The sequence below is a fragment of the Phycodurus eques genome, chromosome 6, assembly GCF_024500275.1.
Source record: "Phycodurus eques isolate BA_2022a chromosome 6, UOR_Pequ_1.1, whole genome shotgun sequence".
In the NCBI taxonomy this organism is placed as follows: Eukaryota; Metazoa; Chordata; class Actinopteri; order Syngnathiformes; family Syngnathidae; genus Phycodurus; species Phycodurus eques.
This window is the reverse complement of record NC_084530.1, coordinates 27,550,673-27,574,643: the sequence shown is the minus strand read 5'-3', so window position 1 is coordinate 27,574,643 and position 23,971 is coordinate 27,550,673. Positions and strand designations below refer to the sequence as shown.

The 23,971-nt window shown below is 40.5% G+C and overlaps 3 protein-coding genes across 4 annotated transcripts; 2 read left to right on the top strand and 1 right to left on the bottom strand.

The window, feature by feature from the left end:
• Nucleotides 1-1,916: 1,916 nt before the first annotated feature.
• Nucleotides 1,917-6,305, top strand: si:dkey-45d16.4 (uncharacterized). Its single transcript, XM_061678945.1, has 7 exons — nt 1,917-2,094; nt 2,558-2,680; nt 3,003-3,144; nt 3,242-3,350; nt 4,133-4,223; nt 4,341-4,534; nt 5,589-6,305. The coding sequence occupies exons 1-7, from the start codon at nt 1,917-1,919 to the stop codon at nt 5,709-5,711; spliced, it is 960 nt and encodes a 319-aa protein (XP_061534929.1). The 3' UTR covers nt 5,712-6,305.
• Nucleotides 6,306-7,168: 863 nt separating this feature from the next.
• On the top strand, nt 7,169-17,801 carry LOC133404364 (phosphoribosyl pyrophosphate synthase-associated protein 1-like). 2 transcript variants are annotated; one of them, XM_061680178.1, is made up of 11 exons: nt 7,169-7,719; nt 9,175-9,227; nt 9,344-9,410; nt 9,491-9,663; nt 9,899-10,014; nt 10,808-10,863; nt 11,015-11,160; nt 13,540-13,584; nt 14,454-14,524; nt 15,894-16,040; nt 17,508-17,801. In XM_061680178.1, exons 1-11 carry the CDS (start codon nt 7,556-7,558, stop codon nt 17,664-17,666), a joined length of 1,197 nt encoding a protein of 398 aa, XP_061536162.1. In that variant the 5' UTR covers nt 7,169-7,555; the 3' UTR covers nt 17,667-17,801. The 2 variants fall into 2 exon arrangements, with proteins under 2 accessions (XP_061536162.1, XP_061536163.1); XM_061680179.1 differs by lacking the exon at nt 13,540-13,584.
• A 4,351-nt stretch (nt 17,802-22,152) lies between these two features.
• On the bottom strand, nt 22,153-23,541 carry LOC133404199 (GTP-binding protein Rhes-like). Its single transcript, XM_061679884.1, has one exon. It carries the CDS (start codon nt 23,427-23,429, stop codon nt 22,800-22,802), a length of 630 nt encoding a protein of 209 aa, XP_061535868.1. The 5' UTR covers nt 23,430-23,541; the 3' UTR covers nt 22,153-22,799.
• Nucleotides 23,542-23,971: the final 430 nt, after the last annotated feature.

Below are 23,971 nucleotides of genomic sequence, written 5' to 3'. Positions count from 1 at the left end.
ACTGTGAAACTAAACATCAAATAAGGAGATTTACATGTTGCAAATCATTTTGTTGGTGTTTTTATGGGGACTTGGACTGGATTCAAGGCAATTATTATGTTTTATTTTGTAGGCGCGGCTTCTTGTAACCACAGGTCGCAGTGGCTGACGGCGAGGCAGCTCCAGTCCGCCCGGTGAGTCATCTGCCTCACAAGGACGTCTCCAAGAGAACACTACGAGGACTTGGTAAGAGAGCAAAGCACACGGTCGTTCATACGCACCGACGTAAAAAGGACGGGTTTGTTCACCTTGGCTTAAATCTCAGGGTTGGCAATGAGAGGTGCTTGGTCACTATGGTGACCGTCACTTCAAGTTAGTTTTTTTGAAAGGTGTGCTGCGCTTCTGCTGTGACACAGTGGAGTCGACAAAAATGTATACCTGCGCTTCACATGCAGATGTTTTGGTATCATATGCATGAACCTTTTAAGATGTTTATATTCAGTAAAATAAATATTTCGTCTATCATGGGGGTGGTCTGGAATGTAATGATTTATTTACGTATACAATGATTCAATTGGAATGTATTGCGCATAATAGTTAAGTGAACATTTGAGCGAAACAAAGGTTTTAAAAAAAAAACAAAAAAAAACACTTTTCTGAAAGTGCAAATGTATGGAACTGAAAAGTTAAATCCAACTAAATTGAAGTTAACCAATATGCTGAATCTACTGCAACGTAACGCCAAGTTTGAACATTGAATTCAGTGATTCTTCGACATTGTCGTGTTGACAACACAGAATGATATCGGAAGTTTTAGTACACGGATGCAGTCGGCTTCTTGAATATATTTGAGCCAACTGCATATCCGTGGTGATGATTTCCTCTTTTTATAAAAGTCATTCTCTGCTCCACGGGTACGAAAGCAAATAATCAGATGATTGCAATGCAGCAGGTTGCCAGGCTGCTTATCTCCCTTTCCCCGTTTCTGCAACAACGTCACGAAAATGTGTCGTTGCTTACAAAAACAGCAACAAATCAGTGAGAGCTCGTGCATCTGTCCACAGATCCTGGGGCTTGTTTTATTTTACATTTATGTTGCGGTGTGACCAGTAAATATTGACTCTTACTTTCCTACCACAGTGTAAAGGATGCAACCGAATTGCAGTTTTTCATTGAACTCCCAATTCTCAACATTAGGTACAACTGCACAATCTTGTCACGATCAAACACAAGACCTGCATCAAAAATGCTGCCTTCGCAAATGTAGTCATGCTCAGTTTATTCTTCTTCTTAATATTATTGTTATTATTAAAGACAATTGATTTAATATATTCGGAAATTAAAAATAAACGATTATTTTTAGTATCAACATAGGCTATATTATACTTACTGCATTTTCAATTAGGTTTATTTTCACTTTTAGTAAATACATATGTATCTTCGTTAAATTGAATTTAATTTTAAAAGGTTAATACAATTTTAATGTAATTGAATTTCTCTTACAATTATCAATTATTATAGTGGATGTATAGCAATACTTTTTATAATATTAGTTTTTTTTTTAAATTTTGTATAAATGTTTTTATTTAATATGTATTCTTTTTTTTAATCCTTTGTTAATGCTTTTTAGCTGTACCAAAACTTATATGAACAATGTAATCACTGTGAGGGACGACAGGAAGATATTGGCGATCCCATTTTAAACAGTAAACAATACGATGAGCAATTAAGTGATTGATCATTAGTAGTAATAGTCATTTTATTTAAATTCTTCCTGCATTTTTAAATGAATGCATTTGTTACTTTAAGTTGTGGTTATTTTTGTAAATAATACAATTTAAAAATCTATTTTTTTATTTTACATTAAATGTAGTAGCTCATTTGTATATACTGTACTTTTTGGATTCAACCTCTTCAGCGGTTTTCTCTTTGGCTGGATGAATCAGTTCTCTGACCCCGCCTGGTGGCCACATAGAGCTACAGCAGCCGGAACTTGCCAGGAGAACGTCAACGTGTACGGCTGGGTGGACGTGTACGTGCGGCCGACGTCACACCGATACCCGGATGCAACGACCACAAACATGGACCGCCTGTCGCTGGAGGGAGCCATTCGTGGTGAGAAAAAAGGAACCTACACACAGCCTTTAACAGTGAACGAGGCGCCTTTTAACACGAGCGTAAATTCTCCCAGGGAGTTTGTGTATGTGTGTGAGATTGGATGTTTTGAAGTACATTTCTCTCGTTTTCCTGTGAATAATAAAGCATGGCAGTCATGTGGGTCAGTATCAAATGTGGATTAGGTCACCAGATGAAGCGCTTTGTCTTTCCCCTGTTGGGCGAGAAGCGGGGCACACCCTGGATTGGTCGCCGTTCAGTCTTAAATGAATGCTAGAATGCACGTTTTTGGAATATTGTCCACAAATGCAGACAAGAACTCACTTTCATTTACTCCGTTCTCGGCTACTGCAATTGGTCTTTGAATTTTGGCAATTTTCCTTCCCTTTTTTTTTTTTTTTTTGTCTTCAAATGACACCCTTGTTTTATTATTCTAATGTAGAACATTCTGCCTCAATTTTAGGTCATTCCCCTGCTGGCCATGCCACAACCCCGAGAAAGCGCCAGGTCCGTTTTTCCGCCCGCCATGACATCGTCCTGTTGAGGGAGGTTATCGCCCAGAACCCCTTTGCCTCCAAAGAACCAGGTTATCTTTTGAATAGGCTTAAAGCCTCCGGTGGCTGCAATATACACCGAGTCGTCGCGACACGAAGTGCTAGCCACCAGCTATCTCGCGAGCTAAGAAGTTTCTGGAAGCTCACACTATGACATACAAAATACCCACAATGCCTTGCGTTCCAATACATTACCCGAATAGCCGGATTTTATGTAGCGGGAGAGGGGGGACTCATGCTGGACCCTCAAGTCTGTCACTGGGTGCTGTTCTAGCATAGAGTGTGCAGTGTTCATTTTCAAACTGTGTATACAAGAATAAATGATTCTATACTCACAATAAAATGATGATTTAGGGAAGGTGTGGGCCCGTGTTGGGGAGCTGATGACAGAGGGCCTCCGCGAGGAAAGCTTTGAGGTGGACGCTCGCCGGTGTCGCGAGAGGACCACGCTGCTGCTGGATTACTACAAGAAGCAAGACTTCCCCGGTTTACGCAGGTACGCGCAACGCCAACATCCGTAACAACAACAACAACAACAACAAAAAAGCGTCGCGTTCAACGGGATTCGTTTTGCCTCTAATTTTAAACTGCAGGTTTGGGAGCGAGGCCTTGTACGCAGAAAAGGAGGATCTGCTACATGAGGTGTTGGAGCTGGAGGCTGAGAAGGGCGTGGCTGCCGGCGGAGACTTCATTCAATATCAAGTGAGCGGCAAACTCAGAAAACAGGAAGCGTTGTGTGGATGTAAAAGTCGACACACCCCTGTTCAAATGCCAGGTTTTTGTGACCTATAAGCTGTACACCTCAATTGGGGGAAAGAAAAAAAAAACATCTTCTCTAGAGGGAAACTACAAATAAACAACTAAGATAATGCTGGTTGCGCAAGTATGCACACCCTCTTATAAGTGTTTTCAGAATGAACCAATCACTTTCAAACTCGTGTTAAATGGGAGTCAGCAGCACACACCTGCTGCCATTTAAAGTGCCTCTGATGAACCGCAAATAAAGTTCTGCTGTTCTAGTAGGCTTTTCCCGACCTTTCTGTCTGTATTACACATGCTTAGATGGTTTCTTATGTGATCTTTTCATTTATTGAGGTGATGGATTTGGATTTATTTATTTTTTCTCAGTTGTAAGCTATAATCATGAAAATGATATATAAAAAATTCAATCAGGAAATATTTCACTGCAGTATGTACAATGGCTTTCATGTTTTAAATTATACTGAAATCAAGAGTTTTCAACAATGCTCCATTTTTTGGAGATACATCTGTGAAGCCTGGGCAGCATGGCTCAAGTAGTACCTTGACGGTAGAAAAGCGCTATACAAATGAAAGCCCAGTTTCTAGTATTTATATACAGTATCAACTTCATGCTGTCAGCATGCAGTGATTGGATGCTTCTACACACTCTTATTCCACCATTATGGAGATTAGCTCCACATTTCCTTCCGATTATCATTCTCATGTTCTTATATTTTCCCCAGGGTGACGAGTTGAGAAAGCGAGCCATAGAGGAGCTTAGTATCCCAGAACAGGACAAACCTCAGCTACCGATCATACAACTAAGTCCAGGAGGTAAACATTTGTCACTTTTTTCCCGCATTGCTATCCGGTGTGCAAGGTACCAACGGGAAAAGGGGGGTTTGAAGTGGACCCGTGAATGCATAAAATGTAGCCTTTAAAATGTCCCAGGTGAACCCGAAGAAGATCACGCTGAAATGGCCGAGCTCACGACGGCGCCCACGTCCAAACGCGCGTGCCAGTGCTGCTGCCAGACCTACTCGGAGATTCTCAGCTTCCTGGAGAAACGCTACCAGGCGGAGCAGCGGCTGCGGGAGGAGGAACTCGCCCTCTGCCGGGAGGAGCTTGAGATCCAGAGGTGTAAGGTTCAAACCCATGTATGGCCAACCACCCGTGTTTCCAGAAATGTGACGCATCCTTTAAAGTATGAAACTCATGAGTAACTCGCGTCCGAGCCCAGGGGTGGGCAAACGTCCGGTCTTTAAAACTGACAGATGGGCCAGGCCATTCAAAGATGGGCTTAAAAATGTTTTCAAAATGTCTACGCAATATGCCTGTGAATATTCTCATTCATCCAGGTCCTTGAATTGATCGCAATTGGACTGTTGTGCTTGTCTTAGAAGATGTTTTACCTCTCATCTCATCTGCTGGATCAACACAAGATAATACCACAGAGCCTCCGAAGATTACAATTTTGGATGTTAAGGCTTCTTTCGTGTTTATATGTATCATATCATATTTGCATAAATAAATTATATACATGTATTTAACTGTTGTCTGAAGACAGCAACATTTTAGCAGGTTCGGCTTAAAGCAATCACGTAATCAAACCGTTAGCGTAGCATACACAGGAAATCAACTATCCCGTTTTCCAGGTTTGGTCATGTGACGTTCCGCATATAGCGGATTAAATAGGATTTACGATGACAAATAAAACATGTATTACTCAAACTTAATACAAATCTAAATGGATATAGATTTTATGATGGATTTCAGAAATGTTTAATACACACCACTGCCTCTCACATGTTCTGACGTTATCTATCTGTCTATCCAGCCGTCACACGTAGTTTCCCTTTTGCTTTCCTCTTTGAATTTTTGGTGTCCAAATCAGATTCCCAGTTGGTGTATTTTTATTACATTGCCTCGAAAGATCACACTGCACACGCGTTTGACTGCATCCCAGCATATTCTAACACCTTTTCAATATCATTCTTCACAGTGGAAAAAAAAAATATTTCAAAAAACATGAAGCAAAAATTCAACTCAAGTTTAACAAAATATTTCATCATTAAAAGTCGAGGTTGTTTGAGCGAGAATTGGCTAAGTCATTAGACTTCAAATTTATTTGTTTTATTTTTTTAACAACGCCCTGTATAATAATTAACATTTATCTGATGGTTTTATTCCCCAGGTAAGATCACCTTGGAAAGAGAGCGTCTGGAAGCGGAAAGAAAGGAACGGGAAGGAAGATTTGAGCTGGAGAGCCAAGAGAGGCAGGTCATCTTGGACTTGCTCAAAGAGAAGGTGCTCAAAAGTTGAACCTGAGAAATGCTCGAGTTACACACAGTAAAACACAACAACGGTACTGTATCTAACAAAAAGAGTCCTTCAACGTGATTGAATCAAAACACTCATTTATGACATGAGGTGGAAAGGCAGAAAGGGTGTGGCGATCCTTGCTGCAAAATCGTACCGATTCTACCGCTGTCAAGTAACCCATTAGCTGTGACCTTAAATAGCACTGAAACCGATAAACAAGCGGTGAGGTTTAATTAAGCTTGGTTATGGAAACACTGCTTGATAACAGTGACGACGCGGTAGCATTAATCAAGCTTTAGTCTGCCGTTTAGAGTTCTTTTGGGGGTATTTTACTGTCAGCGATTCATTTAAGAAGCACCTTAGCATATTTAAAATGTTCATTAATGTGCATAATCTATTTTAGAGAAGAGATTTGTATAGTTTGACTGGAACAGGACTTGAAAGGATGATGTAATGCTCTTGTTTTTGTAATTTTTATCTGGAACATCAGTCATCATAAACACTGCTTAAACTTGGGACATATGTTATAAAGTTACCGTTATTTACTTTTATTTGGAAACCAAGAAAAATGACTTCCTGTTGGAGATGAACTAAAATCACAAAATTCAAATGGTAAATTTTTGAGCCATTCACCATTTTAATAGTGAAGTTCACTTTTAAAAGTGTGATTAAAAACAATATATAACACAACCTTGTTGTTTATCCTGTGTCATTATTACAAATATGTCGATGCATTTTTGATCAAAAATGGAATATCCCTTATTCAAAGTAGCAAGGAAGCACAGTATGTATGAAAAGTTTTGCAGTTTTGCTAATTTTTTCTAATGTCCCCAATAGGGGCTCTGTAATTAATTTATAGGTTGTATGTTTTGGAAACAGAGTGAAAGTGACTGTTGAGGTTCACACCAGCACTAGTTTCTTTACATCTAATGCCATTTGTGACATATGGGATTGTGATTATTTGACGAAAGGTTTACACTGAATTTAACGATTGTATGCTAGACAGACAGTTTTTTTTCCAAAGTTGTAATGACTTAATTTTTTTAAAGTAGAAACTAGAAATATTGTGCCAAGGATGTTAGAAAAATGTACAATTATTTTCCCAATTATCTTTTTGTACGCACGTCGTAAACCGAGGACATCCTGTATGATTTATATTTTGATTGATTTCAAAATACTGTACTGTACATTTTTTTCTTCCTGCTCTGATAGAGTTTTGTTTGATAATCAGATGTAGGAAACATAGGGCACTGATAAGGTAACGCCGAGATTCTAAAGTTAAAATGTAAACATTTACCCAATGTTTGTATTAGTCAGAAAAAAAAGAAAAGCACACTTTCGCCGTTAAGGTTCAATTAGTTAGTCGCGCTTTAAGATGGCGTCACGCGCACTTCACACACGGATTGGTCAATGCCGTTTTCTCCACGCCCCCCACTCGGCTCTACGTAGCCTGTGAATGGCTCGGCGAAAGGTCTGTTTTTTTTCTTCTCGTCATATAAGAGTCGGTGCAGCCGAAGTTGAGTTTACATCACTCGAGTCTTACTTGTTACACTTTATACACAACATTTGCGGTGTGTGGTAAACTAATAAGAAGTGTTAAAACATCGCCTGAGTTCGTTTTAGTGGCTCACTCGCACAGGGAGAGCACTTTAGGATGGATAGCTGCTTTTAGCTTGAGTGTGGAGGTCCTTCCGTCGTGGAAAGTTAGCACATAGTTTCGCCTGCTGCCTTATTATCTCTTTTTTCTCAACACCACATTTCAGAAAATTATCGTGGTCGTTCTGATATTTGGAGGAGGAAAAAAAAGAAGGCGGAAAGTGAAGCTTGCGGGGCTGTGAAACAACATGCCGGTAAGGCGTTTCGGCGGTCACGGGTATCTGGTGAAACGCTCTGGAACGCCCAAACTCTCGTATGGTTTCTCCAAAATGAACGTGTCAAAAAGTGGATACCGGGTTTTCTCCGCCAACTCCAGCGCCGCCTGCACCGAGCTCGCCAAGAAGATAACAGAGTAAGTCCACGGCGTCGCCATTGTTGCTCTTCGTTTTTAAAAAATAATTTATTTTATTTTTTATTTTTTTGCTCGCCTGGTCCTTGACACGGAGGTGCAGTTGGCCCGGAGTTCTGTCTGTGTGTTTTCTTTTTTTGGGGTGGGGGCGGCACACACAAGTACGCATGCGCAGTACTCAGAAGTACAGTAGCTGGTGACACCAACAACAAAAGAGTGCACAATTGACATATTTGACCAGAAAAAACTGCATTTTGATAAGAGGCTAACTTGTTGAAGAGCAATGTTTTATGTCTTCTATTTTGTTTTTTTTTTGTGATAGGCCATATTTTCAGTTTTGGCATGAATTTGCAATATTATGTTTGGTTTTGTCGTCACACTGTGACTATATGTCACGTGTACATCTAAATGACATACAAAGTGTTGTAATTTCTGCTTCAGTTTAGACAAGACAGAGCGTTGAATTAGTGGTTAACTCATCTGCCTCACAGTTTGGATGTTCAAGGTTTGAGTCTCAGGTGGTTCTTCTCTGGCTTCCAACCACTTTCCAAAAACATGAATGCAAGGTTCATTGAATACGAGAGGTTTTCATAATGAATCGAGCACAGATTCTGGATTTGTCTTGTTTTCCTGATTTAATTGTTCATCATGAAAATCCTATTAGGAAAAATAAAGAGTGAGTTATCCCATCTGAAAGCAAACATACTTTGCTTATTGTTGGCTGACTGATTTCCTGTCCTATGGACACATGCCTCAAAAGGTCATCTTTTCCTGCTGAAGAGCTTTAAATTCACAAGCAGCCAGACCGTCAGTGGCCCCTTAGGACTTCGTATTTTGTCAGGATTCAATATGACTGTGAAAGGGAATTGTGTTGGGTTTCCCCAGTCATGCCGGGACAGGAACAAGCCGTCCTTGTCCCTTGCAGCAAAGACTGCGGTTGAGTGAGGTGAACCGGGCGTGGTTACCAGCTGTGCGCCAAGCCTTCCCTCATCTGTAGCGTGCCTATTATTGATTCTCTCGCATGACAGTTCCCTCATAATTAGTTGCATGTTTTTATTGCGCAACTGCAGGCGCTTCATAAAAGTTGAGGCTTGCTCAGAATGTTGAATGCCAGTGGGCTGTATTCTAACATATGCGCGCAAGATATCAAGCAACAACCTCCCAAAACAGAGGTCATAGTTATAAAAAGTAGGTACAGTATGAGGAAAGACCTCAGAGAAGACCGCCCAGTGCTTGTTTCGTACATGCCATACCACCGCATACACTTTCACGCAGAAATTTCACAAATTTGGTGCATCAGAGCCGTAACAAGATGCTTTTGCAGACTGCGTAGAAGGTCTTATTTAATCTGCACTTTGTCCCAGATTCTCACCAAAGAAGCAGAGGTTTTCTGAATCCCGCTGAGTGTATTTGTGTTGTGATGTTGACCCTCTTGTACTTTCTCCCCCCCCATCCTAGACGCTTGGGTGTAGAGTTGGGCAAGTCTGTGGTGTACCAGGAGGGAAATGCAGGTAAGGCCAACAGGGATCTCTTCAGTTGTCCGCTTCCCCCCTTTTTTTTTTTTTTCCCTCCCCCCTTTTTGAACTGTCGTCATCGTCGTCGCCACTTTGATATCGACTGTGCGCAGAGACCAGAGTGGACGTGAAGGAGTCTGTGCGCGGACAAGACATCTTCATCATTCAGACCATTCCCAGGTGAGATGAGTTCCTAATCCGCAGACCCACAACTAGAACGTTAATATTCCCCGAGACAATCTGACCATGTTGTTTTCCAGAGACGTCAACACAGCTATCATGGAACTGCTGATCATGGCGTATGCCCTGAAAACGTCCTGCGCCAAGAACATCATCGGGGTCATCCCGTACTTCCCTTACAGTAAGCAGTGCAAGATGAGGAAGAGGGGCTCCATCGTCTGCAAACTACTCGCCGCCATGTTGGCTAAAGCTGGTAAGTGCGCTCCGTTAATTCTGTCACTTGGGTGACTCATTTATCACTCTGACTCATTTATCACGTTGCTATATAAGCGAACGACATTTCTAAAAACGGCACGCAGTGTGGCTTGGTGCACTTTTACACCACAGCAAACTAAAACCACAACAACAAACACATTCACATTAATACCTCTCTCTGAGGTGACCATTATTGGATGGCATTGTTTATGTTTGTTCCGTTTATGTTGCAGGGTTGACCCACATCATCACCATGGACCTCCATCAGAAGGAAATCCAGGGCTTCTTCAGCTTCCCTGTCGACAACTTGAGAGCTTCCCCCTTCCTCATCCAGTACATCCAAGAAGAGGTGATGCTACGTTACACTACTCTCAGACTGGGGCATAAAATATCACAGTGTACAGTATCAATAAGGCAGCTTTTTCTTGAAAAAAAAAAAAGGGATATAGGCATGTGCACATACAGCCACTGGGTGGTGCTCAAGCACTGCCCCTGTTCCCTGAAGCAAAAAAAAAATAAAAAATCCTTTTTGCTGCAGTCCATTTTGTCTTTATTAATCAGTATTTAAAAGAAAAATGATCTTCTCTGTCATCAATTTTACCCAAAGTATTTTGAAATCTGAACCGCATTTATTCGAGCACTTGGAGGGATTCTACATGTGCTCCTGGCTTACCCCCAGCCACTCTCCTTCCGAAAACCTGTCATTTGAACAGGGTTGTGTTGACTTTTTCTATTCACCGTCGCCTCCATTCACTTCCTTTGTTAATACTTGTATTGTTGACTTTGCTGATTGTGTTAGCAGAAATAAATAAATACATTAAATACATACTACCGTTTTTTTCTTTTCTTAATCGTATGAACAATTTTTATTTATTTTTTTTTTTATTATTTTTTTTGGGGGCTAGTGCACCTGCCCCCAAAAATGTCTGTGCACATGCTTGTGTTGTCGCTGATTTTCTTCGTATACAGTATATAAATGATTGTGTAATCGTCATATTGCGATAATGTACTATTGCAATTTACACACCAAGGATTTTTGTTTGTTGTTTTTTTTTTTTTTTTTTTTGTCAAGTGATCTTATATGATATGCAAGATCGGCTGTCGGGTAATAGATCTTTCTGGTCTGTTCCCACGCCTCTCAGATCCCAGACTACAGGAACGCTGTCATTGTTGCAAAGTCCCCGTCGGCTGCCAAGCGGTAACGAGACAACTTTTTACATATTTCAACTTTGTTTATTTCATAGTGGATATTTCCATTCCTCTGTGCACACGTCTTCCCTGCTTTCTATTTTTGTGTTTGTACATCCGTCTGCTCGTTTGTCAGTTTTGTTGCCGCTTGTGTGTCTCAGGGCTCAGTCCTACGCCGAGAGACTGCGGCTCGGTCTGGCCGTCCTGCACGGCACCGCTCCCGGTCTCGAGTCCAACGCGGGCGACGGGCTGTACTCGCCCCCGCCGGCTCGCCCCAGCGTGGGACACACCGGCCTGGAGCTGCCGTGTAAGACTGTCGTCCATTTCCGTGTACCTGATGAAACTTCTATGGTTGTCACAATGTAACTCAACGGAAACTACACCCCACTTTACAGTTCTATAACGTAATAAAACTTCCTAAGAACTGTTATAAAAAGCCCCCAAACTTGTTCTCCCCACACAGAAAGGCTTTAAATATATAATAATAAAGATTTGTCAGATCGTCCCTTACTTTTTTTTAATAAATGTAGTATGTCCCTTGGAGGACTTTATAAAAACTGAACTAGGTAGATACTTTACTCATAAAAGGTCCCCCACCCAGTCCTCTAAATGGAACACAGCTTTTTAAAATGTATTTATTTATTTATTTTTTATAAATTACTCTCTACGGGTTGGGAATTAAAAAAAAAAAAAAAAAAGTGACAGCATGTTAACACAATCTGCAGAAACTAAAATATAACCAAGATGAATGATTGTACATTGCCTGCCAAAATATTTCTTTTTGAACAAGCATTTTTTTCATGTGGGTAAAAGCATTCCACTTGCATTACATTTTTTGGGGGGGTTAACAATCTTAAGGTATGATAACTTATTGAAATTGTTTTGCTGGTTATGAAAACGTTTTTTTTTATTTATTATTTTTTTTTTTAATAAATAGGACAATCACTAGTTTTAAGACTAATTTTTTAAGGCTTGCTATGTCTACTTGTTTTACTGTTGTGCAAAGCGAATTTATTTATATAGCGCATTCCATACACAAGGTAACTCAATGTGCTTTACATGATTAAAATAATTTTAAAACAAAGAGGGAAAAAACAGCTTATAAATATTGTAATCAAAGAGAGAAAAAATACAATTAAAACAGCATACAGTGCAAGAAATATTTAAAAGTGGAAATGCATGGGGAAAAAAAAGTTTTTAACCTGGACTTAAAAACATGCACACTTGGGGCTGACATCACTTCAGTTGGCAACTTATTCCATTTGTGTGCAGCATAATAGCTAAATCCTGCTTCACCATATTTGCTGTGGACTTTGACCTGAGTCTGTCGATCTCAGAGCCCTACTGGTTTATATTCCATTAGAATTTCATTCATGTATTCAGGACCTAAACTGTTTAGTGATTTATAGACGAGTAGCAGAACTTTAAAATTTATTCTAAAGTTGACTGGAAGCCAGTGTAAAGACTTCAGAATTGGAGTAATATGCTCTTGACCTCTTTGTTCTGGTCAGAACCTGAGTCGCAGCATTCTGAATGAGCTGCAGCTGTTTAACGTTCTTTTTAGGGAGTCCAGTCAGAAGACCATTACGATAGTCAAGTCTACTTGATATAAAAACATGGATGAGCTTTTCCTGGTCCGCTTGACACATGCAAGCCTTCACTCTGGATATGTTCTTCAGATGGTAGAAGGCAGTTATAGTAATTGATTTGATATGACTGTTGGAATCTATCAGAACACAAAGGTTTCGGACTTGGTCTTTTGTTTTTAAAGAGAGTGACTCCAGGTATTTACTAACGGCAATCCTCTTTATTGCCAAAAACAATTATCTCAGTTTTATTGTGGTTTAATTGAAGAACATTGCTGATTGAAATTTGTCAAAAAGTCCATTTAAGTTCAACAAATTGCTGAGTTGATTAAAAATAACTTTCTCAACAATCGTCTTCATCCTGTCCGTCACACCGAGGAGAGAATTTATGCTAGTAGTGAGTGAGTTTTGCGTTGGGCTTTGCTCTAATGGGGCAGGGAGGGGTGTGGGAGATTCAACGTGCTGGCTCATTTGTCATTCGCTCCTCCGATTGTTTGGATGACCCTGATGAAGCCGTCTGTGCCTCGTGTCGCCTTATCTTCTGTTCCTCCGATTGTTTGGGAACAACTGCATCTTTTTGTCCTTCAGCCGTGTCACCAAGGTCAGTGTTTTCATTTTGGGCCGCTGAACAGGGGGAGTCATTTTGCTTTAATCAAGTAATATGTTCCTCATTTCATTACTTTTTTTTTTTTTTCTCTCTCTTTCAAGCGTAGTGGTTAGCATGTCTGCCTCAAAGTACACAGATCCTGGTTTAAATCCCCATTTGAACATCCCTGTGCGCTTGTGGTTTTTGGCTCACATTCCAACAACTTGCATGTTAGGTTCATTAATGACTAAATTTGTCCATAGGTGTGAATGTGAGCTTATTTGTATGTGCTCTGCTATTGGCTGGCAACCAATCCAGGGCATCTCGTAAACTGGGTCACACGCGACCCTCACGAGGACGAGTGCAAGAGAAAACGGATGGTTGACAGAATAGCTTAGGCCCACATATTGAGTGAGAAGTTCACCACTTTATTAGTTGTCTGGAGAGTGTTTTTGTCCTATTTCTGTTTTTCCCCATCCTGCTGTGCCTCATTCAATGTTTTTCGCCAACACAGGCGGCAGCGGATCTCGTGCCCCGTTTCCTGGGATTGAGCTTCCAAGTATGCGCCCAATGAGTGCCTGACTCCATTTCTGCCTCCAGCTCGTGTCGGGTTGCTTCCTTGCATGGAATGGAGCTTTTCTGAGGATTTCCTTTTCATGCGTCCTTGCATTTGGGCTCGCATTAACGGTTTGGATCGGATTAATGTCTGATACGACCCCTTTCTTTGGACCTGATGGAGGGTGGGATGGCTTAGGAACTGGGAAGGCCATCAACTGTATTAATTGTGGTAGAGTGCTACTTCAGCTTTTGGTTTCTGAACGCAGGCTAACAATTAGAAGGGTGAATTTCACAGTAACTCAGGATGCTATTGTGATACTTTGTCAATGATAGCGACGCCACAGCCGCTTCTTGCATTTGAATTGAAGTGTCTCCAAATGAAGTCCCTTGCTGTTGGCAGTAACTTGACAATTTGTCATAATTTTTACAGCAGTTTGCCTGTTTGGTGGTTATGGCTGCTGCGTGCGGGTGGAGGGTTCTAGCTTTGGTCGATGATTATTTGGTATCCCGTCATTTACTTGAATCGTAAACTTTCTCTTGAGTTCTGGAAATGACTCATTTTTACGACATTGCATATCTTGGAAATATTTGATTCCAAATAATGATCGACTCTGGTTCGTAAAGGACGACCACTACACACATAAATCCTGACGATGTTGGTATGGGGTGCAAAATCATTCATCGTGTGCCAATTGATTGCGCTGCGTAAGCTGGTGGGCTAATTGAGTCTTGCATGCCTTTTGGCAGGTTTGAACCAAATTCCTTCGCATCAAATCTCCATTCCCTCGAGGAATCTGCTCCTGATTGCACTTTGAAGGTTCAGTCTTGTCTGGGGCTTGTGTAACGTTGTGTTTGTTTGTGTCTTTTTAGTGATGATGGCCAAGGAGAAGCCACCGATCAGTGTCGTCGGAGATGTGGGAGGAAGAATTGCCATCATTGTTGTAAGATCGTGAACCTTGATAGGACTTTATACATACTTTTACTTATTAGTACTAATATCATGTAAAATGTGTAACACAACACTGATATTTTCATTGAGTACTTTCTTACTAAGTAATTATTTGGAGAATTACTTTTTACTTGAGTCATATTACTTTCGAGCAACAGTACTCTTACCTGAGTGCAGTATTTGGCTACTCTACCCACCTCTGACAGTGTTTTGACATTTTTGACTTATGGCGTTTTCCCTGTAACAAGATGACTTTTTCTCCTTACATGTAAAATCAAGACTTTTCTTGAAAGTACATCCCTATTAATTTCTTGACTTTTTTTTCTTACTTTTTTTCTTGTCACATGACTTTCCTTTTGACTGACCTTTTGACTTTTGACTATTCTCACCAAATGACAATTTATGACTGAATATTCTCTCACTCAATATTTGCCTTCTGACTTTTTTTCACGTAGTATTCCACATTTTTTTCTTGGAACACTGACTTTTCTTGTAATATCGCAACTTTATTCTTATAAATTAGGACTTTTTTCTTGTAACCTTACGACTGTGTTTGTGTAGTTACCCTTTTCCAAAAAAGGTAAATTTTCACATGGTTACAACTTGTTGTAATATTGCAACTTTAGACTTTGATATGTAGCACTTAAATCGTGACTTCGTCGCAATGTTGCAACATTTCTCCAGATAATTTTTTTTTCTTCTTGCTTTTATATTTATTTATATTTTTATAATAATAAAACTTTTATTTTTTTCTCGTAACGACTTTTTTGCTCATTTTTCCGTTTTCATTTTTTCCCACTTTTATGCATTTTTATTTGACATTTTTCTCATCATAGTTTGACATGAAATATTACTAATATGTTCGAATGTAACATTACTGCTTTGTTTCCTCTCGCAACTTTACATTTTTCTTCTTTTCGTTTCTACGCTCATACTCCTCCGTATCAATGAAATTATTTTTTTAATGCTGTTAATTTGAGGTCAAATTAATGCATATTTTATATTTCCAATAAATTGTAATGGGCAATCAGTCTTTAACAAAACATTTATGACTGACAGTTTAAGGGGAAAACATATTTGTTTAATTATTCATTAGAATTCATCAGAGGACAATTTTCACAACAAGCGCACTTGGGCGTGATGATAGCAAATCCAAGTTTATGATGTTTAAAGAACTAATTAACCATTACAAACCCCTCTTGCAATCACATCAAGTTGATTAGAGAGTCTTCAACTGGCCTTTAATTTTTATTTTTTTCCCCCCCTAAGGTTAAATGAAGTCATTTTAAATTAGGTTTGTGTTAGTCCCTGATTGAAAATCCTTTGAGAAAATGATTAAAACAAGATTGAATATGTGTTAGGATGACATCATCGACGACGTGGAGGAGTTTGTCGCCGCCGCAGAGATCCTGAAGGAGCGAGGCGCCTACAAGATCTTCATCATGGCCACGCACGGCCTGCTGTCTGCTGAGGCGCCCAGACTCATTGAGGAGTCTGCCATCGATGAGGTAAAAACCGGATTTCCAGCATCAAATATGTAAAGATATGCAAATGAGGACACGGCTGGGCTTCCAAAATGGCTGTAATTAGCGCTGTATAGACCTCACATCCCTTAATCATACCCTTACTTTTGCTCATTTCCTAACTGGTGCGGCATTCATCGAGGGAATAGAGTGAACCTCCGTTCATAGCGGGGGGTACATTTCACGCCCACCTGTGACAGGTGAAAGGAGAGAGCGAAACCATATAACAAACTTATTTTCAAAAGACAGTTTTACCCCTCCCAGGGGAAACCTATTGAAACTCAATTGAACTTATTAAAACGCACTTTTTGAGGTATTCCTTAGTGCCTTTTCTCACTCTTGTCAATTTCAAGAAATGGGAAATTATTATATACCATCACTTTGAAGAAGCCAAAAAAGAAGACTCCCACAGTTATGTAAATAAAGAGGCGTAGTGTGCTTCCTTCAAGCTGTTTATTTGTTACTCCCAGTTGACGTATAATGCAAAAAGTGAAACGTAAAAGAAAATGTTCAACCAAACCGTCTCTCTTCATTTAATGAAAGCTAGATTTATGCTAACATATTATGTAAAACACCAGATTTGGGCTAAGTAAAATTAGCATAGCTGTTACAGTAATCAACCTTCAAACAACAAGCATACAACAAAAGTGAATTAAACGTCGTATATTTTAACACCAACATTTTCAACTAAACCATATAGTTTGATGTGGCGTAAGCTTAATGCTGACATTTTATCTGAAATGCCATAGATGGGCAAACATCGATGTTGCGGTAATTTTAAACCTTCAAATAACGGCTACTTTAACACGCACAGAGCTGTACAACATACCAACAGAACAAACGCCATTACCTGCAGACATATGTTCTCTTTGCTCTGGGAACAACAACAATTACTGGAGTTTAGTTGGGGACTTTCTGTGTCTCGTCTTCTTGATCTTAATGACGCTCCGTCGACATCCAGTAGAGTGCATGGAGTGCAGTGCTGTCCCATATATTTCGGCACAATTTGGTACCACATTGACGGCGTGCCGGCGCATCTCTTAATTTGGATTTACCAAATATTTTTTCAATCTTTTTTCAATGTATTATTTGGTTCTTTTTATTTTTACTTTTTTTTTGGGGGGGGCAAAACCAAAAACACTTAGTTGGTGGGTTATCCCTCATTATTCAAGATTTTTTTTTTTTAGGTTTAAAAAAGAAAAACCCAAAAAAAAAAAAAATCACTCCCCCCCCCATTTCATGGGCATAAATTATCTGCAGATTTTTGCTACTCGCAGCCCAGCCCAATCTCTATCTCCTGTAAATAGCTGTACTGTAAAAACCTGTAAAAAGCGGTCGATGTTGTCGTGGGGGTGTGAAAGATCAACCGCAGCTGTAGTCAAGCTCTTGATAGGCTGAAAGTGTGGCACTTGCCCCACCTCTCACCCCCCCACCCCCTTTCCCTCACCCCAGGTGGTGGTGACCAACACTGTGCCCCACGAGGTGCAGAAGCTGCAGTGTCCAAAGATCAGGACGGTGGACGTGAGCATGATCCTGGCCGAGGCCATCCGCCGCATCCACAACGGAGAATCCATGGCCTACCTGTTCCGGAACATCGCCGTGGACGACTGAGGCAACACACAACAAATGACACTACATCACCGAGCATGATCGTGGGAACAATATTTTTTCGCTTATACAGACATGATGTATCGCATGCAGCTTCTCACCATTTGGCAAATAAAACTATTTTTCTTGGGTGACATACATTGCTTTGGACTGTGATTGGAACAATTTTACATCTAGTGGATCTTCCAGTGTGGAATGGCCCAAAACTGATGTAATTTGGAGTTCAAAACTTGGGAGTTCAGCAATGGTGATATGGGTCAGAAGTGATAATTAGGTTAATAATTTGAAGATTCAAATAGGATAATCATTAGTTTGTTGTTTAAAGGTGGGTAACAAATAACCGCACGGGCCATTTATGTAATGATATGATGAGTGCATACATTTATATGGTTTCCCAGCTTTAAACGCAGTAGCACTTTTGACACACTTTGGGGAAGTGTGCGTTCTGGTACACACTTCAGGATTTATACTTTAGTGCAGTTGTTTTTTTTTTTGTTTTTTTTTTAAACACCAAGTGACACCTCAAAAAATACTTGGCTCTCCTTCCTACATTTAAATACAGTAGTGATGAAGAACCGAAACGGAGTCAGAGGTTTTATTCCGAAAATATACAGTATATGTAATATTATTGTAAGCTCCTGTAACATTATGTACAGTTTAAACATTAACATGGTGCTTAACTCATTGAGTGCCAGCTGTTTTCAACGCAGAGTTCCCCATGTTGCTGTCGATTTAGAGCATTTTGTCTCATCTTTCTAGCTTTTTCTGTTCTTTAGTAATCAGCAGTCGAAATGGGTTGGTTTCACCAAAAATACCGGTTTCTAACCAAAACGTGGAGAAGAAACATGTCCAGCAGAACAGCGACTTTGGCGTTAATGTTTTTGATTTTGTAACACTTCAAACTATAAAACAAAAAGGAACGTAGGAAAGGGTTTTTGATGGCAATGTAATTATTGACATACAACTATGAAACATGCTGTGAGTGACGCTGACTCACCACTTTGCTCGAGTTGAAGTTGTCAGGTTTTTTTTTTTTAAATTATTATTATTTTTTAAATATGGCGTTCCACATTCACTTGTTCAACTGCGTCATCTTTTCGTACGTTTGCAACACACACTTCCTACTAACTATCGCGGCACATACTCTTTGTCATCATAGGATTACTCATCCTCATAATCGACTTGACTAGCCCAGCTTCACCGCCTAATCTTTATCTTCTACTCAAAAGCTGTGCTGACCTCAAATCCAAAGCGATGCAACGCTGCCATCTACAGGGATCCGTTACTCATTGCAGTGGCTAACAAACCTTAATTTCAAAGAGAAGCTGGGTGTGACCCTCTTCCGTACCTATCTGTTGAAAAACATACTTGACAAATTGTTTCGTCTGTGGCAGTAAACGTTTGGATTCTAGGTGACGAATATAAGCGTCCATGGCAGTGAAACAGTTCAATGTAGGAAAAATAAAACTACATAATGATTCAATGAAAATATATTGCATGGAAAATGTCAAGAATACAAAAAATGTACCTGAATAAATGTTTGAAAACAAATGTTTCTAAATGATTCCATTCTTTTGAACTGTACCACTAGAGCGAACCCGCGTACCACACTTTTAGAATCATGCCTTTAGTTTAAAAATTCCAGGATTATGATAAATATTATTTATTTTTCATGAGCTGTGTGTGTGTGTGTGTGTGTGTGTGTGACCAAAAGGGAAATTACCTTCCCTATCTTATTGAACATCAAAAAGAGAGTTTCTTACATAGGAAATAAGGCACGGAGATATTTGATGCAGAAGTGTGTCGATTTAGTTTCTAAATGGCGTAGTTGGAGTTAATTCGTCACAGTTGACTCCAAAGCAAATGCACTCATTTTGCTCTCATAGTTTTTTGTTTTCTTCTTCTTCTTCTTAAATTCTGCATTAGGAAGGCAATGAATGTCCAGACATATTCCTATTCAGGCTATACAAACGCTATGAATACGTTTCAAAATATTGCTGTGTTTGTTCCAGGACCTTGAACTTGTTCGAAACGCCTCAGAGCCACTTTACTCAGCTGAGGAGCTTTGACCAAGTCCAGGGGCGAAGACTGAACCACAATCTGACAGCGGTATACTTTGAAAAACAAATGAAAAACATCTTACATTATGTGTAAAACAGGCAGAAGTCCAAAAATGGAGGCGGCCTGCTCGGAGAAGACAAAACACCTGTGAAGCGGAGCGCCGAAGAGCATTTTAAAAGCGGAGCGAAAGAGGAACTGCAGACCAACGTTTGCCTGGCCGTTTCCTCAAAATAAAACAGGAAACTCGCTTGGTTGTATCGTGCGAGCCGGTAGAGTGTTAAACTTGAGCAGGTCACGGTTAAAGCGGAACATCTGCTTCGGGAACCACTCAACGGTCCCGCTTTCAAACCTGTTCAACCGCTGAATCGTTTCTTATTCAAATGACGCAATGCTCGGGCTAATTCGGGTTTTGCTCTGACTCGTCTCTCCGATCGGGACGTCGCACTCGGCGACTTGTTGCCGCGATGCAAATGATGCAAATGTCGACCTTTAGGAGGGTAAAGGAGCAACGTTTGGGAAAGTGGGCCAAAATGGGCCGCTCACTATAAGGCAGCAGAAACACATGATCTCTCCCAGCCAATCAGCAAAGAACTCTCATGTTAATACTGAAAATATTACTGTACAATTAAATACAGTTTAAAGAATGATAGTACATGGGAATTTGTATAGGACTTCAAATGGTGCTTTTTACAGCCCAAGAAAAGCGGCAAATTGAAACAGCTGCAGTAGAAAAGTTATGAACGCAATTGTTTAATGTGGCTGTCGATTGTCAAGTTGTACCTAATTTTGTGGCCAGAAAGTGTGGCGTCTATACTTAAGCCTTGATTTAAATACTGTACTCCTAAAGGGGATCAAATCCCAAAAGCTACAATTTCATTTGAGTTTTGGGAAAAATATATTCTTTCTACTCGATGTCAAAAGAAAATAATAAAACTAATGAATGAAATGAGCATAAAGTGACATTGACACTGATGTTTTGAAGTTTTTGGGTTATAGTTTGCAGCAGTGTTTCTAAAATGGGAGAAACGACGCTAAGTGTAAACGGTTGCACACGACTAAACACATCGTTAAATCAAAAACAATTCTAAACATCGTTAAATGAACACCCCAAACTGAGCGGGTTTTTTTTTTTTTGGGTCGTTCGATTGTGCACGTGCAGCTTCATGTTGTGCAAGTGTGTGTGTAATGCGTGTTGTTCACCAACTGATGGCAGCCAAAGATCACGCGCACAATGGCCTCAGATGCAGCTGTGTGCGAAATTGCAACAAGGCAGTGCTTCTTTCATACTTTTTACACCAAGTCAGTATAAGTACCACCTTAAAAATGAGATAATCAAAAAAAAAAAAAAAAAATATATATATATATATAAGGCCAAGGAGTCCGCCAACAACAAGACTGAGGTCAGCCACTGTAACGTTTGAGCTTTGAACAGTAACACTGCAGTTGTATCAAAAAATAAATGATGCAGTTAATATATATTGTACATAAATGTTACATAAAACAATTACCTCCCAGTAATTAAATGTTTAAAGATTAACACTTTAAGAACAATTTGAAAATGTATTGTAAAACAAAACAACTGAACTGCACTTGCAGCAGTGATTCTTTCTCATAGCGCTAGACGGCGCCCGCGTGCCACACTTTTGAGAATCGCTGCAGTCAGATGATCGACCTTCTCCTGAAGGCTTTCAGCTTGATTACTTTATGAGCGTGTTACAGAATAAGAACAAATGTCAAAAGAGGCCGGGGAAACCCACCCGAGGTCATTTGCTTTACATTTGAATGACAGAATATTCACGGTGTTTTAATGTTATGTTATTGTATTACACATTGTCAGCCTGGGGGGCGGACATGCCAATCATGGCTTTCCTGTCAAAATTGGGTCGTGGGCGAGTGTCAACATCCTCTTTCGAAGCGTTTCCTGAGCTCGAGCAATAGCCGGCACCTTAAATGGACTCGCAAATGGCAACAATGCATGCAGTATATCTTTGTAAAATGACCTAAATACGCACTGTCAAATTCTTCATTGGCCTTCGTTCACTGACTGGCCTTTGTCTGTTTTCTGCTTAGAATGTTGTGCACATTAAGCATTTATCTCGTTTGTCGCTGTATGATGTTGATAAGTAATCATATGAAACTAATTGAACCAAATGTTATAGAGAGTTAATAATATAAAGCATGTAAGTTTACGATTGAAAAGCTAAAACTCAAATGTTTCTTGATGAGAACAATGATCCTTCTATTTGCACAATGATAATAATAAAGCATGTATCAACATATTAAAAAATGTAAAACTCAAATATGTTTTTGGTTTGGGGATTAGAAAAAAATATGTTTGCATAATTAATCATTTAAGAAGGTATCTACACAATTTATGATTTAAAAAAAACATCTGAAACAAACAAAATATACAATTTGTTTTGGCATTAGGAAAAATATTTATTGATAATTATAATTAAACGTTTCTAAAAAAATTTGAATGTAAAGAAAATTTGAAACGAATACATTTGTTGTGTTTTGAATCAAAACATGATGCTTCTCATTGAAGAGTGACAATTGTTAACATATAGAATCAAAAGACCACATTTTATATTCATTTTTGTTTTTATGATACACATTTAAACCCACAATACATTTGTTTCAATAAATAGAACAGCACAACAAATACAGTGTAGGATGATTTAAAAAAGAAAAATCTATACAAAAGCAAGTTCATTTCATAGTGAGTATTTACAGTTCTGATGCGCTTTTTAAAACATTTTACCGAGAAAGTCACGGCTGTGACGCACAATTACAAAACGATGGACTGTAATAAAATGTTACTGGTAAGTTGGAACATTTATGTATATAGTAAGTACCACAGTTAAGACTGCCTTTACGTCTTTAAGTGTTACATTGATCTTAACAGCAGCGATGAGGCACCAAAACTCACTACGCCAAGGGAGGACTACTGAATGCTTTCTCATCATAATGATTCACTTCTCTGGTGTCCTTCATTTGAGGCTGAAGAAGCGCGGAGGTGGGCGACCCTCACTTGACGCCACCTTTTGAACGTGTCCTCTTTTGTCCCTGCCGTTAGGACACTGTGCAGCTGTTGGTCTTGTTCATGGGGGGCCTGAAGCTGGCGTGTTTGGGGTAGGTCTCCCTGCGTCGACACAGAGCCGGGCTGAGGCGGCTGGGCAGGTTGGTCTGCTGCAGGAGCTCCTTGAACACCTCCATCACGTTGGCGTTGTCCTTGGCCGAGGCTTCCAGGTAGCTGTTGTTCCAGTCCATCTCCACGGTGGACAGCACGTCGTCAGCGGACACCCGCCTCTCGCCCGCGCGGTCCGTCTTGTTGCCCACCACCACGATGGGCGTGTACTTGTCCTCCTTGATCTCCAGGATCTCGTCCCGCAGGCTCTTGACCGCCTCCAGCGACTCGGGGTCGTCCACGGCGTAGACCAGCGCGAAGGCGTCGCTGCTCTGGATGGAGAGCCTGCGCATGGCCGGGAAGGAGTAGCTACCGCTGGTGTCCAGGATCTCCACGGTGATCTTGGCGCCGCTGCCGACGTCGTACTCCTGGCTGTGGAGCTCCTCCACCGTGCGCCGGTGTTTGACCTCGAACGTGTCTTGCAGGAAGCGGCGTATCAGGGCGGTCTTGCCCACCCCGGCTGCCCCCAGAAAGACCAGACGCACCTGAGTCTTCTCCTTCACCTCCAGTGACATGCTGGACACCTGACTGGACCGGACCGGACCGGACGGACAGAAGCTCCCTGTACTCACCCGCTGTAAGTCAACCTCTCTTTTTAGTCAGCATCAGACACTCGCGTCTCTGTACTGTGGCCTCTGGGAAGATGCGCGCTCGCCTTTTATGGCTGTTTTGGAGCGAGAGCGCGCATTCCCTCTCCGCGCTGGCAGCCAATTGGCACACGGATCGCCTGCTGGAAGACATCCAATGAAGGCGAGGCATGCAAATGAGGGAGGGCCGCGCTCAAAAGTTGTCGTGCATTGAGCAAGCTGCAAGAAAAGAAGAGGACGCGGCTCCCTGCTCCAGTGTTTCCCCAAATTTGATTGAGTCCAAGCGCATCCAGTGGTACCTCCGGTGAAGTGCGAGATGGTGGCAGCCAACTTCACAACAAGCAGCAGTTTGGCAACTAGTAAGCGCGTCTTCAAAAAAAATGGTTCCTGTAAAACTCGACAAAACAAAGGGAATTACACTTTTTGTATTTAACCATCCCACATAACTTCGTCATAGCAAAGTCTGTTAG

Coding starts and splice junctions, on each gene's coding strand:
- si:dkey-45d16.4 (XM_061678945.1), top strand. CDS start 1,917: ATGAATCAGTTCTCTGACCCCGCCTGGTGGCCACATAGAGCTACAGCA. Junction 2,095..2,557: donor GCTGGAGGGAGCCATTCGTG/GTGAGAAAAAAG, acceptor CCTCAATTTTAG/GTCATTCCCCTGCTGGCCAT. Junction 3,145..3,241: donor GACTTCCCCGGTTTACGCAG/GTACGCGCAACG, acceptor TTTAAACTGCAG/GTTTGGGAGCGAGGCCTTGT.
- LOC133404364 (XM_061680178.1), top strand. CDS start 7,556: ATGCCGGTAAGGCGTTTCGGCGGTCACGGGTATCTGGTGAAACGCTCT. Junction 7,720..9,174: donor CTCGCCAAGAAGATAACAGA/GTAAGTCCACGG, acceptor CCCCCATCCTAG/ACGCTTGGGTGTAGAGTTGG. Junction 11,161..13,539: donor CACCGGCCTGGAGCTGCCGT/GTAAGACTGTCG, acceptor TCGCCAACACAG/GCGGCAGCGGATCTCGTGCC.
- LOC133404199 (XM_061679884.1), bottom strand. CDS start 23,429: ATGTCACTGGAGGTGAAGGAGAAGACTCAGGTGCGTCTGGTCTTTCTG.